Consider the following 21,087-nt stretch of genomic DNA (forward strand, 5'->3'; position numbering starts at 1 on the left):
CCAATGCAAGAGCCTCAGGAGACTTGGGTTCACTCCTGAGTCAGGAAGATCCCCTGGAAGAACAAAGGGCAACTTATTCCAGTATCCTTGCTAGGATAATCCCAGGGACAAAGGAGCCTGGCTGGCTACAGTCTGTGGGGTCACAAAGAGTCGGATACGACTGAATATGCAAGCACAGGCCAAAAGATACTACAAAGAGAGAAACTTGGAGGTTAGTGATGCATGAGCCTAATTCCTAGTACCTAGAACAGTTTGGTACATAGTAAGTGTTCAATAAATAGTCGTCACATGAAGTGAATGAATGGACTCAAGGATTTGGGTGAGTTCAAAAGCAGGTGCCAGGTTATGCAAACCAGACGGTGATTACAGAACAGATATGTTTCCCACACTGGCCTTTCAGACCCGCGATGGAACTGAAGCCCTCATTCTCTCAGCTGCTGAAAGTGCTTGCTCTGCTGACAGCTCACAGCTGAGTCCCTCTCTAAGAAGAACATGACCTCATGCACGGCTTGCTTCCTCCCTGCGGACAGCCTGAACACTCGCCAGTAACCCTTGCCTCGGTTGGGACCATTCTCAATGGCCATCCCAGGTCCAAATGTCCGGGGAGTGCTCTGTTACAGTCGCATCACGGCTCGGTTTGTTCCTCAGCCCAGTTCTACTCCTCGCTCTCCACATTCATCCTCCTCTTGGAGCGTCTCCAGTGAACTTCCTACACATTAAGCTCAAAGTCTCAAAGTGTGTTTCCCAGGGAACCCAACCAAGAACAAGAACTATGATCCCAAATTTCTTCCTGAAAGCACATCACATTTCTGTAAGTGCACAGCTATGTCTTTACAAAGAAGGGGAACTGTGTATCAGAAGGTATACTGGGTTACGAGAGAGAAGGTATAAATTCTTATTAGAATCCTGTTGTAGCTACGTGAGCCTGTGTGAGGCCACTGCTGGAAGTGTCCGTGTAACAGTGACCATTGGACAGTGTATGCAACAGCACTCTGTAAACTATGAAGCATAATGAAGACTCTTAAGTGTTATTTATTATTAAATATTATAATAAGAGTGGTGACTCTGCTGTGGCTAACAGCACACCACCCACATGTTAACATGATGAATGAAAAAGTAATAAGTCCATACAAAACTCTTAGAAGAAAGTCTTCAAAAAGAAATGTAATAACCATCTGAGTTCATATACCAGAATTGGTAACCTGGGAAGGTAACAACAAAGCAGGCTAAGCTTTTCTATAAGCAGCGAGAATTAGTCATTATTTGCCTCCGTGTGTGTTTGGGGCGGGGGGCGGTGGGTACACAGGATAAACCAACCAAAAGGAAAAATATTCCTTTGGGCAAGACTTAAGAATATACTTCCAAATGATGGGTCTCAAAATGGCAAGAACCTAACAGGAGAGATTAAGAAGAGGTGGCAAGAATACACAGAAGAACTATTCAAAAAAGGTCTTAGAGCCTGGGATAACCTTGATGGTGTGGTCACTCATCTATAGCCAGACATCTTGGAGAGTGAAGTTAAGTCGGCCGTAGGAAGCATTATTACGAACAAAGCAAGTGGAGGCGACAGGATTACACCTATTTAAAATCCTAAAAGATGATGCTAATGTACTGCACTCAACATGACAGCAAATTTGGAAAACCCAGCAGTGGTCACAGGACTGGAAAAGGTCAGTTTTCACTGCAATCCTAAAGAAAGGCAATGCCAGAGACTGCTCAACTACCATACAACTGTGCTCATTTCACATGCTAGCAAGGTAATGTTCAAAATCCTTCATGCTAGGCTTCAACAGTACGTGAACCGAGAACTTTCAGATGTACAAGCTGGATTTAGAAAAGGCAGAGGAACTTGAGATCAAATTGCCAACCATCACTGGATCATAGAAAAAGGAAGGGAATTCCTAAAAAAATATCGACTTCTGCTTCATTGACTATGCTAAAGCCTTTGACTGTGTGGATCACAACAAAATGAGGAAGGTTCTTAAAGAGATGTGAGTATCTGACCACCTTACCTGCCTCCTGAGAAACCTGTATGCAGGTCAAGAAGCCACAGTTAGAACTGGACATGGAACAACAGACTGGTTCCAAATTAGGAAATGAGTACGTCAAGGCTGTATATTGTCACCTTGCTTATTTAACTTATATGCAGAGTACCTCATGCAAAATGCCAGGCTGGATGAATCACAAGTTGGAATCAAGATTGTCAGGAGAAATATCAACACCTTCATATAACACTCTAATGGCAGAAAGCGAAGAGGAACTAAAGAGCCTCTTGATGAAGGTGAAAGAGGACAGTGAAAAAGCTGGCTTAAGACTTAACATTCAAAAAGCTAAGATCATGGCATCTGGTCCCATTACTTCATGGCAAATAGAAGGGAGGAAAGTGGCAACAGTGACAGATTTTATATTCTTGGGCTCCAAAATCACTGTGGATGATGACTTAGCCACAAAATTAAAACATGCTTGCTTCTTGGAAGGAAAAGTATGACAAACCTTGACAGTGTATTAAAAAGCAGAGACATCACTTTGCTGACAAAGGCGCATCCAGTCAAAGCTATGGTTTTTCCAGTAGTCATGTACAGATGTGACAGATGAACCATAGAGAAGGCTGGGCACCAAAGGATTGATGCTTTGGAACTGCGGTGTTGGAGAAGACTCTTGAGGGTCCCTTGGACAGCAAGGAGATCAAACCAATCAATTTTTAAGGAAATCAACTCTGAATATTCATTGGAAGGAATGATGCTGAAGGTCTAATACCTGGGTTACCTGATGGAAAGAGCCAACTCATTGGAAAACACTGTGATCCTGGGAAAGATTGAGGGCAGGAGAATGGGGTGACCGAGGATGAGATGGTTGGATGGCATCACTGACTCAGTGGACGTGAGTTTGAGCAAACTCTGGGAGATAGTGAAAGACAGGGAAGCCTGGCGTGCTGCAGTCCATGGAGCTGCAAAGCATCAGACACGACTTAGCAACTGAACAACAACAATAATATCAACACTTCAGGCTACTTCCTTGTCTGAGACCTAACATCATTAGCATCTAATAAAGCAAAGCTGTGGAATCACTTCTTATTTTCTTGTAGACAAAGCAAGGCTTTGGATCGTAAGGTTAGATAACGAAGGGGATTATATTAAAAATAAGATCATTATCCTTCAGTCTAATATGCCCCTGGCATTTGAGTCTTGTAAGACAAGGAGTACACTCATGTATAAGCCAAGAAGATCCCCAGAAACGGACAAATCAGGGTTTCGGTGCTTTCGAAAAGCCAAGGAGTTCAAGGTTCCAAATTTACCATATAGCTCGGCATTCTTCCCAGGCCACTCACTGTACAGCTCTTCAAGTGACTCTTTCAAACTCTTTTTTTCCTTGACCACTGACACACCTCCCTTCCCTACCATTAACTTGCTTGCTTCTTATGTCACTGAGAAAATAAAAGTAATCAGAATAAAACTCCTTCCTCTTCTTGGTACCAAATCCCCCACCTACATGCCTCTGCACCTACTCCTCTGTCTTCCCTTGTATCCTCTGGGGGACTTGCCCCATCCCTCCACCGTGCACTGGACCCCATTTTTGGATACGCCAAGGCATCGCTCCTGTACCTGGCCCTCTCTCTCCTGATTCAAATTCTCACTCTCTCCTGGACTGGCCCATGAGCTCACACACCAGCCTATGGAGCTGAACTAGCTTACAAATCAGAAAACAAAACAAAAAAAGATCCTCCCTTGATTCCATATCCAGCCCCCCCTTCCATTTCTCGTTTCCATTTAAACAGTTCAGAAGGGTGATCTACATGGAAGCAATTCCTTTGCTCCCACTTGTACCTGAACCTACTCCATTCAGCTTCTTTCCTCTACAACCTCTTGTGAGGTTACTAATAACCACCCTTTACTCAAATCCAATGGCCAGTTTATAGCGCGCATCACCTTCCACCTCCACAGAGCATTTGACACCATTGTCACTCTTCTTTTATAAAATAAAAGAATTTATTCCTCTCTTGGCCTTCAACTGACAAGCTCTCCAGTTTTTTTGGATTTTACTAGCTCACTCTGTGCTTCTTGGCTGCACTTGGGTCTTCTATGTCAGCCCCACCTCTATACACCAAGTTGAAAGTGAAAGTGCAAGTTGCTCACTTGTCCGACTCTTTGTGTCCATGGAATTCTCCAGGCCAGAGTACTGGAGTGGTTAGCCTTTCGCTTCTCCAGGGGACTTTCCCAACCCAGGAATCAAACCCAGATCTCCTGCATTGCAGGTGGATTTTTTACCAGCTGAGCCACAGGGAAGCCCAAGAATACTGGGGTGGGTAGCCTATCCATTCTCCAGCAGATCTTCCTGACCCAGGATTCAAACCAGGGTCTCCTGTGTTGCAGGCAGATTCTTTACCAACTGAGCTATTGCTGAGGTCAGAACCTCAGAGGCATCCTTGAATCACCCTTTCCTCCTACATGGTGCAGCTAAACCATCCTTTGATCTTAACAGCATTATCTCCAAAACAGACACCAATTCTGCTGCTTTAACTTCCCTCAACTTTCAGCATACATATCACTTGGAATATCCTGTAGGTCTTGTATCTGGTGCCCTGAATTCTACTTCCACAATCCAGCAGTCAATTCTCCACTCAGCAGCTGGAACTATTCAGTATTAGTGCAGACATGTGAAACTCCTTCTCAAATAATTCCTGGACCTTCTCATTACATTCTGAATAAAACCCGAAGCCTCTCCATAGCCAACAAGCCCCCTCCGTGGGCCAGCGCTTTCTTACAACTTCAAAACCACTTCGTACCTTTCTCTACTCAACTAACGAGATACCAGCCACATGGATTTCCTTGTACCTTAAATAGTCCAAAGGTGTTGGCATCACAGGACCTTAGCACTGGCTACTCCCTCTGCCCAGAAACACTCTTCCCTCACATACTCTGGTGTGCTTCAACCTTTACTTTCAAGTCTCTGCTTAAACGCCACCTTTTCAGCAAGTCCCTCCCTGATCACCTTAGCAAAAACAGGATGCTATATCACTTTCTCTATTTCCCCTGATAGAATTTACTGATGTATTATACAATTTATTCACTTATCTGTCTCTCAAATGGAGTATAAGCCATATGAGGGCAGGCACTTTTCAGTATCCCCATCATCTGAAATATGGTAAGTAGCCAATAAACATTGGGTTCACCAAACTGTTCTTTTGGGGTTTTGCCTTAAGATCTTACAGAAAAACCTAAGTGACCTTTTCAGCCAATCCAATACAAGCTGAACTTATGAATGGATGATTTATTTTGGGGGGGGGGCGGTTGAGGAAGATTCAGAAACAGAAACTTGTCCAACAAACCAGAGTCTGGTCACTTAAGAGAATATCAGTTTAAATATAAAAAAAGCATTTGAGACAGTGCTGCTAAAGATTTAAAAACAAATATGCTACTAAAAATATTTTATAAAAGAAAATAACTACTCCTGAAAAAAAATAAGAAGCATGGTGATTAAATAAGTATCAGAATGTCAGACCCTTAGACATTTTCCTTAAGTTTTTTGGACCTCAGTTTCTGTATACATGTGCTTCCCTGGTGGCTGAGATGGTAAAGAATCTGTCTGCAGTGCAAGAGACCTGGGTTTGATCCCTGGGTCAAGAGGGAAGATCCCCTGGAGAAGGGAATGGCTACCAACTCTAGTATCCTTGCCTGGAGAACTCCATGGACAGAGGAGCCTGGTGGGCTATACAGTCCATGGGGTTGCAAAGAGCTGGACACAACTGAGCAACTAACACACACACACACACTTTTTATTAAGGGTAAACAGAAGATACAGACAGGAGATAGGGTAGAACAGTAAAGGAAACTAAACATAGAGCTCTTGAGTAAATTTCAACTCATGAAAATAGAAATAAGCATAAACACTGGCAAAGGAATGGACGGTGTCCTTCAGGGGACAGACTGACATCATTTAACTCCTCAGACAGACTGCAAAATGGAACATCTACCTCCACCAAATGGAGGTCTAATCTCCACTGAACAAGCCTGTTGTCAACTTGTTAAATGAGGGGGAAAGATTCAATTTTAGATGAAGCAATCGATAGGGGGGAAAATCCATGTTCTTAGCAAACTCAAAGCAAAATGCACAACGCATTTTGACACTTGCAATCACTACAATGAATGATGTTGGAGCTTTAAAAACTTTCCTAAGTAAACACATCGGGAGGAAAAATTTTCAGTCCTGTGTAATTTCTATAGGGCTAAACATTTATTATGATACAGTATGTTCTGAGGAAATATGGAGTTTAACCACTGCATTTAGGAGATAAGACAACTGAAGCCTAAAGAAGGTGAATGCATTGCCCAAGGTTACTCAACTAATTAGTGGTTAGCCTGGCTTTTCTCATCCTTGCTTATGTATTCCATCCCTTCCTGCAGTTATTTAAATGTTGTTTACTAAAGAAATAGACATATAGTGTTTCCATGGCTCTATCATAATCCTCATCTTATAAGGAAAAGCTCCTGCAAGTCAGGGATTATTTCTGCTTTTCTTTTTCCACCACTGTTTGCTCAGTGAAACCACTCAATACATGAGTACTGAATAAATGACACTGTAACATTACATGCCCTGATTTCACCTTGCAGTGCCTGGCATTTAGGGTGAGATCCAGCATGTAACTGGCACAAATGGATAGTTTTTGGAAGCATGGATGCATCGATTTGTGAATGGCTCCAGCATTTTGGCATGTTTAGCAAAGGCAAGTGAGTCAAACATAAAAACTGGATACAATCGAAAAAAATCCAATGATCCACATTCTCCTGTTTTGAAGATGAATGAAATATGGTGACTCACAAAGAATGGCACAGGGAATGGAAAAAGACAGGAACTTTACAGTGGAGAAACCTGGCCGATACAGCCTACCAGGATATCAGGTTGCCATCACGAGGCATGAAATGTGGGCATCAGGTGGTTACCATCACCAGACATGTTGTGTGGGCATCAGGTAACCCCTGATGTGATGGGGAAGAGTACTTTACCTCTGCAGGGTTCTTTCCAAAAACCTATGACTCTAACCTAATTATAAGTAAAACAACAGAGAAACCACAATAGGCGATACTGTGCAGGACACTGGCCTGTATTCCTCAAGACAAGCAACATCATGGGGGATGGGTGGGGAGGAAAGACAGAAACGGCCAGAGACCAGGGGTGCCTGGGGAGCCAAGCCAACCCGAGGCCCGTGGTACCCTGGATTAGATCCCAGAACAGGGAGCCCTGGGATTAGTTAACAGTAATAAAGCAGTATCAGTTTCTTTGACAAATACACTATGAAAATATAAAATGTTTAACAAGAAAAACTGGGTAAGAGGTACACAGGAATTCCTAGTACCATCCTTGTAACTTTTGTATAAATCTGAAATTATTCAAAAGTAAAGTTTGTTTTTAAATATTCTGTGATGGATAACAGTTGATGTACTTAAAAAAATGTATAGGGACTTAAGAGAGTTTGTAGATATCTGACCTGATCTCTAAATAAGGATTTCATCGGTAGAAATATCTGGCCATCACAGCCATCCCAAATAAAAGTAAATCAAATGGTTACTTATATTTTCTTTCTGTAATATATCCTAGTGTTTTCAATCCTCTTTTTGAAGTGAGTTGGAAGGTGGCAATGGTGTGCGCAATTTGGTGAGAAGATACATAAAAACAGGGCAGCAGCTCTGAGCCTGACTTTCGGAGCTGTAGATTGAAGGGCAATGCCAGCAGTGTCTTTCATAACAGCAACCCCAACAATCAGAGTTACCATTTTGGGAAAACTTGCTAATGTTGCCAGGCTGTGCAGCATGGGCTTCATATACAACATTACATTTAACCCTCAGCACCCTACGAGGCTGCAATTATATTCTCATTTGAGAGATGAGAGATTTGGTCATCAGTAAAATTACTCTGTCAAGGTTGCAAGCAAGATGCAAACCCAAACATTTCGAGTCTTTTACTAAATCATTAAACAGAAGATGAGGAAAGTCCCTTAGGACAACTGCCTAAATATTTAACTAGCCATAATCATCAGTCAGATAATATACTGAGATATTATAACTATATAGATATACTAAATTGTAAATGGCCAGATAATACCCATTGTACTGGATGCTGTTTGTAAAAGGGTAGTTGAACATTGTATTTGATATACAAGAAATGTTAGCACCTTCAACCTTTATAGGCTACATCTGTTTTCACTTAGTTTCAAACTGGTTTTTACTTGTGTGTTTTAGGCCCATATGAATCATTGTGGCCATTCAAACATACAGAGGGAGCTGAAGCCAGAAGTAGAGTTTAGTCAGCTTATCAGAGACAGAGTTAGATCTTGGCCAGTATCAAGTTATGCCATGTGTCAATGAAACTCTTTTTGTACTTAGAAATATGAGAAATTTTAAAAAAACTGATGTGAGAGTTGGACTGTGAAGATGGCTGAGTGCCGAAGAATTGATGCTTTTGAACTGTGGTGTTGGAGAAGACTCTTGAGAGTCCCTTGGACTGCAAGGAGATCCAACCAGTCCATTCTGAAGGAGATCAACCCTGGGATTTCTTTGGAAGGAATGATGCTAAAGCTGAAACTCCAGTACTTTGGCCACCTCACCAATGAAGAGTTGACTCATTGGAAAAGACTCTGATGCTGGGAGGGATTGGGGGCAGGAGGAGAAGGGGATGACAGAGGATGAGATGGCTGGATGGCATCACTGACTCGATGGATGTGAGTCTTAGTGAACTCCGGGAGTTGGTGATGGACAGGGAGGCCTGGCGTGCTGCGATTCATGGGGTCGCAAAGAGTCGGACACGACTGAGCGACTGAACTGAACTGAATTGATTACCCTTTGCCTAGACTACATGATTATATGCTTTATTAGGACTCATTTATATACTTCATTCAGATTATGGGAGTGAGTTTCTGCTATAATTATTATAGCCTTACATTAAGAATTATTTTTTTTAAGATGGCCACGTTCTTTTTATTTTAATTCAAGTTGAATAGAATTTCTTCTCTTGGACATCATAACCATTATCTTGAGGATTAATAATTCATAAATCCAGGGTAAAAGACTTTAACTGTTATAAGTAAGCCTGAAATTTATCAACAAGGGCAGAGGGAGAGACTGGCAAAAAACTCTACCTCTCTGTATTGTTATATTTTAGAGGAGAAGCTGCCAGGTCAGTTGGGCCTAATGGAAGGGGGATAGGAAGTATTTAAAATATATAGCCAATTTTCTCTATGCCAAAATAAACATAGTCATTAAAAGGGCTGCCATTCTGTGATTATCACGGAGTCCTGCCTTATAGAGAGAAGCAAGGCTTTGTAAGACACAAACATCTGAGTTTATAATCTAATATGAATAATAAGCCAGACACATGAGCAAGATTCTATTACAGTAAAGGCAAACAGCCACATGCTATCTGGATGAATCACTTGATGTATAACCAAAAAAGAGAACTAATTTTTTAAACCAGTAATGCAGGACTGCTCTAGTTTAGACTTGGATGTTGACCATAAATGAACAACCAAAGTGGGATTCACCCATTTTGTTCTTCTGGGATGCAGGTCAGAGCACCTTCCTAGAGAGCCTTTTATCTCAAATGTGTTCTCTGCATTTCATTTAATTAACGCTTCTGAAATCACCTATTTTGGTATGTACTGCGCATTTGGATTTGAACTGGTTTTTCCCCTTTGTATTCAATTTGAACTGTTGGTCTTCCAACGCATCTGTAGTCTCTTGCAAGTTGGAGCCAGGGAAAAACGGTGAGAGTGAATAAGAATAAATTCACAAACCCCCAAGGACAAACTTCCCTGAACAACTGCAACTGAGAAGCATCATCACCACTTATTAAAAACAGAATGACTGAGCTGGTCACTTTTACTTCTAATATGGTGTTTTCCTCAAATTTTTAGAATGAGATAATGCTTTAATTCCCTCTTTGAATGTTTCTCTGTTCTTTGGGGTCCCAAGATACGGCTGAATTTATTGGGCTTATATTTATACCACGTCACCTCCTCCAATTTCAGATCAGAAGTTCCCTCACAGAGATGTTTTATCACATAAGAGATGATGAGTAGAGCACTTGCCAGGAAATGTCATCTTGTAAAAACTCAAGTCACAATTACTTCCGGCAATAGTGGACAGATAATGCCCCAGAAAAGATAGATCATTGGAATCCACAGATAAGCCTCAAATCTCATTTCAGTCAAAAAGTTCAAATATTTCCCCACTCCCAACTGACTCTCCTCAGGATTCTTCGTAAGCTGCAAAACACTTCTGGCTTGAGATCCAGGATCTTTCTGATTTTTCAAACTTAAGCTATTTGTTTAGAAGTTTGTAAGAAAAAGAACATAAAACACCATTCTTTATCATTCATTAGTAGCCTCTAAAAGTCAGTTTAAGTTACACTGTAGCCACACATTCCATTGCAAACAAATAGGTCCACCACCTTACAGGTTAACCTAGATTTTGCACTAGTCTGTAATCTCATTTGCATTAGAAAATACAATGTGCCATTGGCAGAAGGGGGAAATGCAGAAGTCCAGGGAACTGCTCCTCCTTCACCTCCAAGCATTCTTACTAAAGGGAACAAGAGAGAAGGATGGAGTGAGAAGACTGGGGAGAAGCTAAAGGGTACTGACATTTACAGAAGGGATGAAGAGGGTTGAAGAAGATGAAGAAGCAGTGAGGGCATGAGAGAGAAACGCCACACGGGATGCCCTGGCAGGTTCAGTGTCTGGACTATGGGGGCTGGGGGGTGGCGGTGTGGATCCATGCTCTTAGCCTCATCCGGATCTCAAAGTCCCTGCCCACCCTGAGACTGTCCTGGATTTTGGGACTTCCCTCCCATACACCACACTCCTGATTATAAGTTCAAGAATCAAAGCTCAGAAATGTGCCCCCTACTCCATTCCTGCCAGTTTTAACTATCTGTATTTTCTACACCGGCAGGTAGGTCCACACTTGGAGATAGTTTTAGCTCATAAATCTCTGGTTCTACACGACACTTCTTTCTCCTGGCATCCCTGTCTGTGCCCTTGGATACTGGCCCTTATCTTCTCAAACTTTATGGAACTTGACTATCAGGCCCCACAGTTAAGAAGGAATCCAGAACCCTAATATCTAACACACCTATAGTCTTAACTGCTTCTGGTCAACCCTCCCCAATTACTTCATATATCATATGCAGATACGGATCTAAAATAGTGACTAGAATGTAATAAATGTCCAATAAATATGAAATGATGGACAAAGTGAACTAATACTTGGTTATATATTTAAAGAACCATATGGAAAATACGAACATTGAGAAGGAATTCACACACTGACTCAATTAAAGATTTCAGAAATACTGGCACCTCATCAATGACTCATTTTACCCTGACATTTACAGTGCTGTGGATCTTTCTTAGATGTCATATAATCACATAACAGCTAGAAGTGAAGGAAGTGTCTTCACAGATAACTGTCACACCAGCATGAAGAATGAGGACAGTAATTGGTAACACAGTCTCCAAGAAGGGACGCATGCTGTCTTAAGATTTTCCTAGATGTTATTATACCATAGGGTGTCACTGACTTTCTGCTTTTCCCATTTTATGTAAACCTGAGACTAAGCTGGTTAATAAACCAAGAGATCCTAACATAGCATCAAGAGCAGAACTACTTTATTCTAATTTCCTTTCCTAGTTCCATGTTCTTCAGCCCATATGGCATCACTTTGGGTTCACGTGTTACTATGCTTCCCTACATTTCTTTAACCATGACTTCTGGACAGAGATGAATCTATCCATCAAAGCAAGGAGGACCAAAAGACTGAAAATGAGCTGATCCCATTACACCCCTTAGGCACTTCCAACTTACAGGCTTCCCGGAGTTTCTCTTTGTCGTAGTGGAATCCTTCATAGTCTTGTAAACTGATTTTGTTCACCCGGATCCTCAGGCGGTCTGGAACAGACTGGGGACTGCAAAACAAGAACCAAGAGGTCAGATATCAAGGAGAGCGTGGAACTGAGAGTCATAAGCCCCTCGCTGGACTAAAGGCAATACTGACTCTTTCTACTAAGAAAAAGAGTCAACACTCAAACCAGAATCATGGGTTCTTGACGATACAACAATTATCTGGAGAAACCTCTCTGGAAACCTCAGGTTTCTGGAATTTAGGTAATAACATGGGGATGAGCAGAAAATGCTTCTGGAGCCTTTGTTTTTTTACTACTAACTTATTAAAAACTCCAATAATATCATGTGTTCAGTTCCACAGTAAATTAGATGTAGCTAATCTGAAATGGTGAGAAGTGGTGTAGAGCTGGAAAGAACTGCTTTAGCAGATATGCCCAGAATGGCTTGGCTCTGAGAAGATACAGAAAAACATGAACAGCATACCAACAAGCCAGAAAGCACAGGACTGAAAAAGAAAGGGCTCTGCACACCTCAACCCCCCTGAGAACATTTCTCAGTCAAAGCAAACTACAAATAAATGTTGCCTGTGATGATGCCACTGAGCACCCCCAAATGGAGAAAAAGTGTTAAAATAAGCACAAAATATATTCTTTAGGAAGAGACTGAAGTATTTCATCCATTTTAAAAGAATTCAATCCAAACTGGCTCAGGATAGATAGTGAACAATTAAAAGGGGGTCATACCAAACTTTCTAAAGCATCCTATTTACCCTCAGAATATTTTTACCTGGATTCTTTGGGTGTTTTTAACTCAGATTTTCAAAATGGTTTAATCATGGGCATCAGTTGAGTGAAATAATTTGATCTACATCATCACCACTATGGAATCGCACATTTCTTCGATAAATTAGTAGGACACAATCCCACTTGTCTTTGTGGCTTCTGCTATCTTGTATTATGGGATGAAAGTTCCCACTGACTAAAGCAGAAAGAAGAGCATCAGTCCTCAGTTCACCTCGGGAAGGAAGGGACTGGAAGGAGAAGAAGAAAGGAGGGAAAATATAGACAGAAAGAAAAAAGGAAGGAAAGGAGAGAGGAGGAAGGGGAGGGAGAGGGAAGAAAGAGGAAAAAGATGGATAGAAGGACAGAGTGGTACTTTTAAAATATTGTCAGGATACCTCCACCCCTGCCTCACACACACACACCACACACACACATGCATCCACACATACACAATTTCACTGCAACTCTGAAAGAAGGAGAAATAATTTCATTCTCTTGTCTAAAAATTCCTTTTAGGGAAAAGTATAATAACTCCCTCCATACAGATTCTAACTTAACGAGTACTGATGAATAAAACTGACATGAATATTTAAGTTGGGATGGGAGATGTGGTTTGAAGCACATTTGTGAATATGCAGAACAGACCTTTTGTATCACGCATCCCCATGTCACCATCTATAGAGAGGGCGCCTGAGGTTCAGGAACATGAAGTGAGTTTAAGGTCACAAAGCTACTGAGTGACAGAGCTGGGAGCAGAGTCTTGGATTCTTTACTCATCCCCTTCATGCTCCTTCTATTATACGATGCCAAGGATCACAAAGATTGACAGCCAAACCCTAGAGCCTGGATTAGCAGAGTCAGATGATCCCTACATGGTGCTCAGACTCTGGTTAATGAATAATCGACAGTGGGGTGGTTAACTAAACCTTTGGTACAAACAGGAGAATGCAGGACAAATAGTACAAACGAGCATCTTCATTTAGAAGAAAGCCAGACTACAACATATTGTTAAGTGAAAAAAAAAGTCATGGAAACTTATATATGGCATAATCTCTTCCATGTGAACTACTGAATTCAGGGTTTTACAGAGAAGGATCTGAAGAAAAGGTTCAATAGGCTGTCTAAGATGGTTACCTCTACCTGGTGGGATTTTGGGGATTATTTTTTACTCAGTATTGTCATTTTTAGAAAAATAATATTAATATAATTATTTTAAAAGTGCATTAATATGTGAATAGATGGTAGTTCAAGGCATGAGTTAAAGGAAGGATTATATTAATGTTAGGTGTTAGTGTTACGTAGATAGGAAAGAATCAACAGAGTGATCACACAATGTTCGCACCAGATGCTCATTTTGAAATTAAGAGGGGCCTGATCTTTTTTTTGGCTTCAGGACAAAGCATATAAGATAGTTCCTCAACCAGGGATCAAACCCGTGCCCCTGCAGTGGAAACATCAAGTCCTAACCACTGGACCACCAGGGAAGTCCTAAGAGGGGCTTGATCTTTTTAATGTCGAGTTCACCTTAATGAACTGCAAAGATTATAGTTAGCAAGTATTCAGCAGATAAGAAGGAAGATGGAAGCATAGTATATGGCAGCTCAACATACTCTGTAACAGGAGAAGAGAGAGGGCAGAGGTTGAAGAGTTCCATCAAAATGTTTTTCGAGACAATGCTTTTGGGGCTAGTGGCTGCGAGCTCCAGTCCTCTTCAAGGGTCTGAGATGTCGAGTCAGGAGCTGGGCCACCACAACAGCTGCAGAGCGGGAGATGGGATCCAGAGAGGAACTGCGGAGCAGTCCCGCAGCCCTCCTCCAGGGGGCTCCCCATGGGCTAACCGGTGTGAGCCACCTTTCTCAAAGCCCACCAGTATCTGCTCTCTGCCCACACACTTCTGCCTCCCAGGTGCTCATCCAAACCCACTGATTCCCACCACACACTACTGTCCCACCAATCTTATAGAACTTTCCAGATCCCAAACGAATTCTCAAATATTCTCTCACTTCATCTCCAGAATGGAGACCCCCACTAACCACTGGACATGCTGTTTTCCCCATTTCCTACACAGTCACTCTCCTACTATCATCTCCCATCTTCTCTCAGCACCCACAACACCTCCCACCTTTCCAACAGCAGCAGCCTCTTAACTGGGGAACCTGGCTTAACTCCAGCCTCTGACTAGGGTTCCTGGAGTCTGGGCTGCTATCAAATGGTGCCTCAGATCAGGTCAAATGTTCAGCAGAGGAATGGATAAAGAAGGTGTGGTAGATATATGCAAATTACTCAGCCATAAAAAGGAACAAAACTGGGTAATTCGTAAAGACCTAGAACCTATCACACAGAGTGAAATCAGAGAAAAACAAATACTCTATGTTAATACATAGATGTAGAATCTGAAGAAATTTGGTATAAATGATCTTATTTACAAAGCAGAAATAGAGAGACAGATGTAGAGAATAAATGCATGGATACCAAGTGGGAAAGAGGGTGGGTGGGTGAAATTGAGAGATTAGATTGACATATATACCATACTGATACTATGTATAAAATAGGACACCGATGAGAACATACTGCATAGCACAGGGAACTCTACCTAATATTCTGTGGTGACCTAAATGGGAAAGAAATTCAAAAAGAGGGGATACACACACACACACACACACACACACACACACACACACACACACACACACATATATATACATGTATAGCTGATTACTTTGTTATACAGTGAAAATATAATATTTTTTCAACAGAGTAGAGATGGGAGACAGCTCAACCAAGTGGTTAAGAGCTCAGACCCCAACTTAGGTTGACTGGCTCAGAAGTCAAGTTCCAGTTACCGGTCAATCAGAAAACTGCGCTTCAGCTTCCTTGTGGGAAAGGTGGGGATAACAATAGCATGCACCTCACAGGGGTGTTATGAGAATCGGTGGATCAATAAATACAGCCAATGTGCTTAGAAAAATGTCTGGCACATTATAAGTGCATCTTATAAGCTATTATCGGTCTAATGGTGATTCTGAAGCTTGTTCTTTCAGGTGAGGTTCTGGCTAATAAACACGAGCGCCTGCTGCAGACAAGCACAGAAAGGAGACCAGGGCACACACAGGAACTCCCCAGACACGTCTAACACGCTGCCGGGCTTCCCCGGGGGCAAACCGTCTAGCCTGGCTGGTGTCATGACTGTCCCGGATCTTCTCGCACTTGGTATTTTACAGGCCAAGTGATAACGTGAAAATAAATGACTAGAACACGGGGCGAGAAAAGTGCACAGAGAGGAAATGAAAGTCAAGTAATTCATTTATGTCCTTTGACGTCAAAATATATCGTGTCCCATTAACGGCTGACCGGAGGTGGAAGATGACAAAGCTGTTCCTTGGACTCTGGGGAATAGCATTGCCATTAGTTTTCTAAAATTAAAGTTTGCCAAGAAAGTTAGTAGAGCATAGAAGAGACTAACAACCTGGTAAAAATAGATGTGCCTCTGTGCCAACATCTGCCTGAAGTTCCTCCAGGACTAATGAAAGCTCTGTATCAAGGGTTCCAAACCTGACTTCCAAGGAACCCCTCAAGGTCTCTGCAAAGGATTCAGCAATCATTGACTGTCCTTTAAAATGGGGACAATGGCCTCAGGCTATTGCCTTCTCGCTGATTTCCTCTGAAACATCAAGAATGAGCTCCTTGTGTAGACTGGAAGTTGATGCTCTGAACTTAAGTCACAAATATCCTCATTATGACTTTCTCAACAACCATAATGAGAGCGCCTCTCATTGCTAAAGTCACCAGTAGGGGCCTCCAAGAACTCCAGACCGCACCTTCCCCCTCCACTTGCACATACCCTGAGATGCTGGCGAGAGGGCTGGGGAGAGGTGGACTGCCACGCAGACAACTCCCTGAACACAACTTATATCTCATTCTCATTGCTACCTGCTCTCCTGCAGTTCCTGTCAATAGATTTTTAAAACAGACTCTTCAAAAACTTTCAATCCGTTAGGGTTAAATTCCTCCCTTGTGTCTCCAAGCTTCTTCATCCTGTCAGTCAATTTCCTTATGAACCCCTGTCTCTCAGGCTGGTAACAGACTCCTCTCATCCCAACCTCCTATGTACAGACACCCCTCGTGGACAGAAGGGATGAGCTGGGTGCTTCTGTTCCTACTTCCAGACAACTGACATCATATAATCTTGTCTATTCTGAAGGAGATCAGCCCTGGGTGTTCTTTGCAGGGAATGATGCTAAAGCTGAAGCTCCAGTACTTTGGCCACCTCATGCGAAGAGTTGACTCATTGGAAAAGACTCTGATGCTGGGAGGGATTGGGGGCAGGAGGAGAAGGGGACAACAGAGGATGAGATGGCTGGATGGCATCACCGACTCGAAGGACGTGGGTTTGAGTGAACTCACCAACTTGTGGGAGTTGGTGATGGACAGGGAGGCTTGGCATGCTGTGATTCATGGGGTCGCAAAGAGTCGGACAGAACTGAGCGACTGAACTGAACTGAACTGAATCTTGTCTTCTCATTTGGAACAGGAATCACCTGAGAGTTTTATCACCTAACAGTAAGACAGTAAGCACAGTGCATAAAGGAGGACACAGAGTCAGAAAAATCTTAGGTCCAATCTGAATGCTGGCAATTAGTACACATTTGACATTGAGAGCTCTGAAGTTACCTTCTCTAAACCATTTTCTGATCTAAAAAATGAGCATTGAATGAGGAGCTGTGTGTAAGACCGTTAGCACATTCCTGGTAAATAAGTGTTCAACATAATGTTTCATTGTTGTTTTGCTACTATTAACAGCATACTAATGCTCCTTCCATTTCCACAGGCCCTTTTTTTCTGTTTAATTTAGTCCTGAATAATAATATCATAGAAGAAATCAAGAGTCATAACTCCAAATAGCAGTTAATAGATCTCTAACCTTTGCAGGGTGCAAGTCTGTTTATGCAGGTTTGGAGACAAGGTTCATCAGAGTTACAAGCTTATCTGCTGGATGAGAATGCAAGTGGGGACTATGAATGTCTGCAAGATATTCTACTAAAAGACAGTAAGGATATAAATCCTAATTCACATTACAAAGTGAAAGTGAAGTTGCTCAGTTGTGTCCGACTCTTTGTGACCCCATGGACTGTAGCCTACCAGGCTCCTCTGTCCATGGGATTTTCCAGGCAAGAGTACTGGAGTGGGTTGCCATTTCCTTCTCCAGAGGAGCTTCCCGACCCAGGGATTGAACCCCAGTCTCCTGCATTGTAGGCAGGCGCTTTACTATCTGAGCCACCGGGGAAGTCACATTACAAAGGACAGCCTTAAAGCTGTAAAATGATTCTATATTTTGTACCTTGCAATGTCCTGTTTCAACATTTCCTAAACATTTCATGTGGACAGAGGAGCCTGGTGGGCCATAGTCCATAGGGTCACAAAGGGCTGGACACAGCTGAAGCAACTTAGCACACACATACACAAGACTCACTCAAAGGCCCAGTTACATTGTAATTCATCATGGAAACCAATGAGTCTACACAGTGTGTGGTTTATGGTAGCAGTATAATGAACTATAATTTAACTGGGCCTATGTTACTCACATAGAAACAGTTTTCGTTTGCAAGGCAGAAAAGCCTCACAGCTCTGCCTGCCTTTCTCTCTGGAAGCCTGATGTAATAATGAGGAGGAGGAGGAGGGGAGGAGGAAGAGGAGGGAGGAAAGAGAAGAGGAAGGAGGAGCGGGGAGAAGCAGCAGTAGTGACAGGAGTAGTGTGCACGTGCTAAGTTGCTCGGTTGCGGTAGTGGTGGTCGCTCAGTCGTGTCCAGCTCTTTGCAACCCCATGGCCTGTAGCCCACCAGGCTTCTCTGTCCATGAGACTCTCCAGGCAAGAATACTGCAGTGGGATGCCAAGCCCTCCTCCAGGGGATCTTCCTGATCCAGGGATTGAACGCATATCTCTTGCGTCTCCTGCACTGGCAGGCGTGTTCTTTACCACTAGTGCAGAGAATCCCAGGGACAGAGGAGCCTAATGGGCTGCTGTCGATGAGGTCGCACAGAGTTGGACACAACTGAAGTGACTCAGCAGCAGCAGCAGCAGCAGCAGCCGCCACCTGGGAAGCCAGAGCAGATGATTCAATTTCTTTCAAGAAAGTAAATGTGAGATTCTATTCAGTCATAACACAGATAGGACAAAGGATGTTTTTTAACTAATCTTTAACAGAATCCTGGAGAAGGAAAAGGCAACCTACTCCGGTATTCTTGCCTAGAAAATCCCACGGATGGAGAAGCTTGGTTACAGTCCATAGGGTCGCAAAGAGTCAGACACAACTGAGCGACTTCACTTGCACTTTTCACTTTAACAGAATCCATTTGAATCGGCTCAGCTCTTGTTTGATGAATGGACTTTGATTAAGACATTAACTTCCAGTGTGAATTCCTGACATGAAAGACTATTTCTTCCTCTCCACGACGGCTCCAGCACCAAAAATAGAGTCAGTCTCTGTTGTTTACAATAACTGATTTTGAACAAATAAATGAGCGAATCGCAAGAAAGGCAAATCCTTCTGGGATTCTGAACAGCCCTGAGGCTTAAGCACAGTTCGGAATCAGACCATCTGTGAGATGCTCACTCCAGAATTCTGTCTCCAGAAGCCCCAGGCAAACCCTGCTTTGGCTGCCCATGTCTGTCACTGGCTCTCTAGCTTTGGAGGTAAATCCATGCTGGGTTATGCTTTCTCACTCCCTCACATCTTATTTCTAGTGGGATCTACACAAACCAAGAGGGCAGAACACACAAATAAAGAGAATGTCCCCACCAGAAAGGCACGTAAACCACTTCAAGGCTGCTTGTTCTTTCAATAACGGTGAACCAGAAGCATTCACTACCACATCCTCTTGTTGTCTATCAAGCTGGGACTTATTTAATATACTCAATGGCCTTGCCTTTAGCCACTTCCTAGAATTTGCCTGTTTATCTGAGAACACATCCAAACCATGACTGATAATAACTTATCCAAGTGGGCCTCTGTATATTGAGCAGTAAAACCAAATCAAGTCAAAGCTTCTGAACAGAGATTTAAAATGGACTTTTGACACCTGCCGAGTTCAGAGAGAGAACAATAAGTCAGGACCGGGAAATAAATTGTGAAAGGGTTTTTGAATTTGGAATCAAGGATAAACCAAAATCACATTAGCAGCAATCATGACTTCCTGCTGTCTGACATGTTTTTCTGGAGAAAGTCCCTTTATAGGTTGTTAATTCTTTTTTGATAGGAGTTGACTAAGTTCTTGGCTCCTTAAGACATCCATTTGTGAGGTGGCTCATATAACATGTCATAGCTTACAAATTATTTGAGATAGCTAGCCTTCCAGACCCCAACAACATAATGAAATTAAAGCATTATGGGGTTGGGAGAGATGTTAGATCTCATCTAATTCAATATCTGGTTTAGACTGCTGTAAGCCTTTGTCAATTCTTCCTAAAGAATATAAACCTCTCTCTCCATGTTTCTGTTTATTGACCTTTCTTATGCTATTTGGGTCAGAATTGGATATTATGTCACTGAGGTAATCAGCCACTGGCACTAATGGCAAAGATATGTAAACTTTAAGCATGAAAGCTAGACACATATCAAAGAAACGTGTGCTGCCTTCATGGCTGATACCTTACAAATAGGCTGCAAGTACCAGAGATCAAAGCATTTTTGTGCCACTGGTTGAAACAAAACTTCATTTTAAAATTTTCTTGATATCTTTAAATGCACATTTTCATGCTTCCACTGAAACTGTAATACATTTCTAAGCTTCTGAAATTGTAATCAGTGAATATGCAATAGAGTAAAATTAGCATTATTAGGTTCCTGGCATTTTAAAGAGCAGAGAACAAACTAGTAGTGGTTTTAGTCCGTGGCATTGCAAAGCATCTAGACCAGTAGAGTGGTTTCATCATTTCTGCTGAAAGGAAAAAGAAACAGGCCAACAGCTTTGATCAGTAGGTCAGATCCTCCTCACCACCCATTTGCTTTTGAGGCAATGACTGCCACAGATGCTAAGGGTTCTAATTAGCGCTCAGTCATCTAATGCTGAGAGTGTATGTGGAACCACTGCACATACAACTTCTCGGTACCAGAGACACAGATTTATTTAAGTCATAAACGCTCAAACTCTCCTCTGCATATGATCACACAGTCTCCTCACTTTCCTTTTATTCATGCGTTTTAAATTCCCTTCTAACCTCTCACCCTAATTCTCCCTTCAGCAGCATTTCACTCTGTGGTTAACTCTCTGCTCCCTGAAGCTCTTTGCTCTTGGATTTCAATAGAAAAAACTCTCCTGGTTTCCCAAGTAAATTTCTGCCTGCTCCTTCTCCCTCCTCTAAATGTCTTCCAAATACATACGCTTCTGGTGTGTGCGTGCACATGTGATCAGTT

At 42.3% G+C, this 21,087-nt stretch overlaps 1 protein-coding gene across 2 annotated transcripts in view; it reads right to left on the reverse strand.

Annotated features, from left to right (window-relative positions):
• DGKI (diacylglycerol kinase iota) overlaps positions 1-21,087 on the reverse strand; it is a 504,155-nt gene that overhangs the window by 124,243 nt on the left and 358,825 nt on the right. For both annotated transcript variants that reach the window (XM_068972548.1, XM_068972547.1), the window contains one exon: positions 11,856-11,956. In XM_068972548.1, coding sequence (XP_068828649.1) covers positions 11,856-11,956 — 101 coding nt within the window. The remainder of the gene's footprint in view (positions 1-11,855; positions 11,957-21,087) is intronic.

The sequence above is a fragment of the Capricornis sumatraensis genome, chromosome 5 (assembly GCF_032405125.1).
Source record: "Capricornis sumatraensis isolate serow.1 chromosome 5, serow.2, whole genome shotgun sequence".
Classification (NCBI taxonomy): Eukaryota; Metazoa; Chordata; class Mammalia; order Artiodactyla; family Bovidae; genus Capricornis; species Capricornis sumatraensis.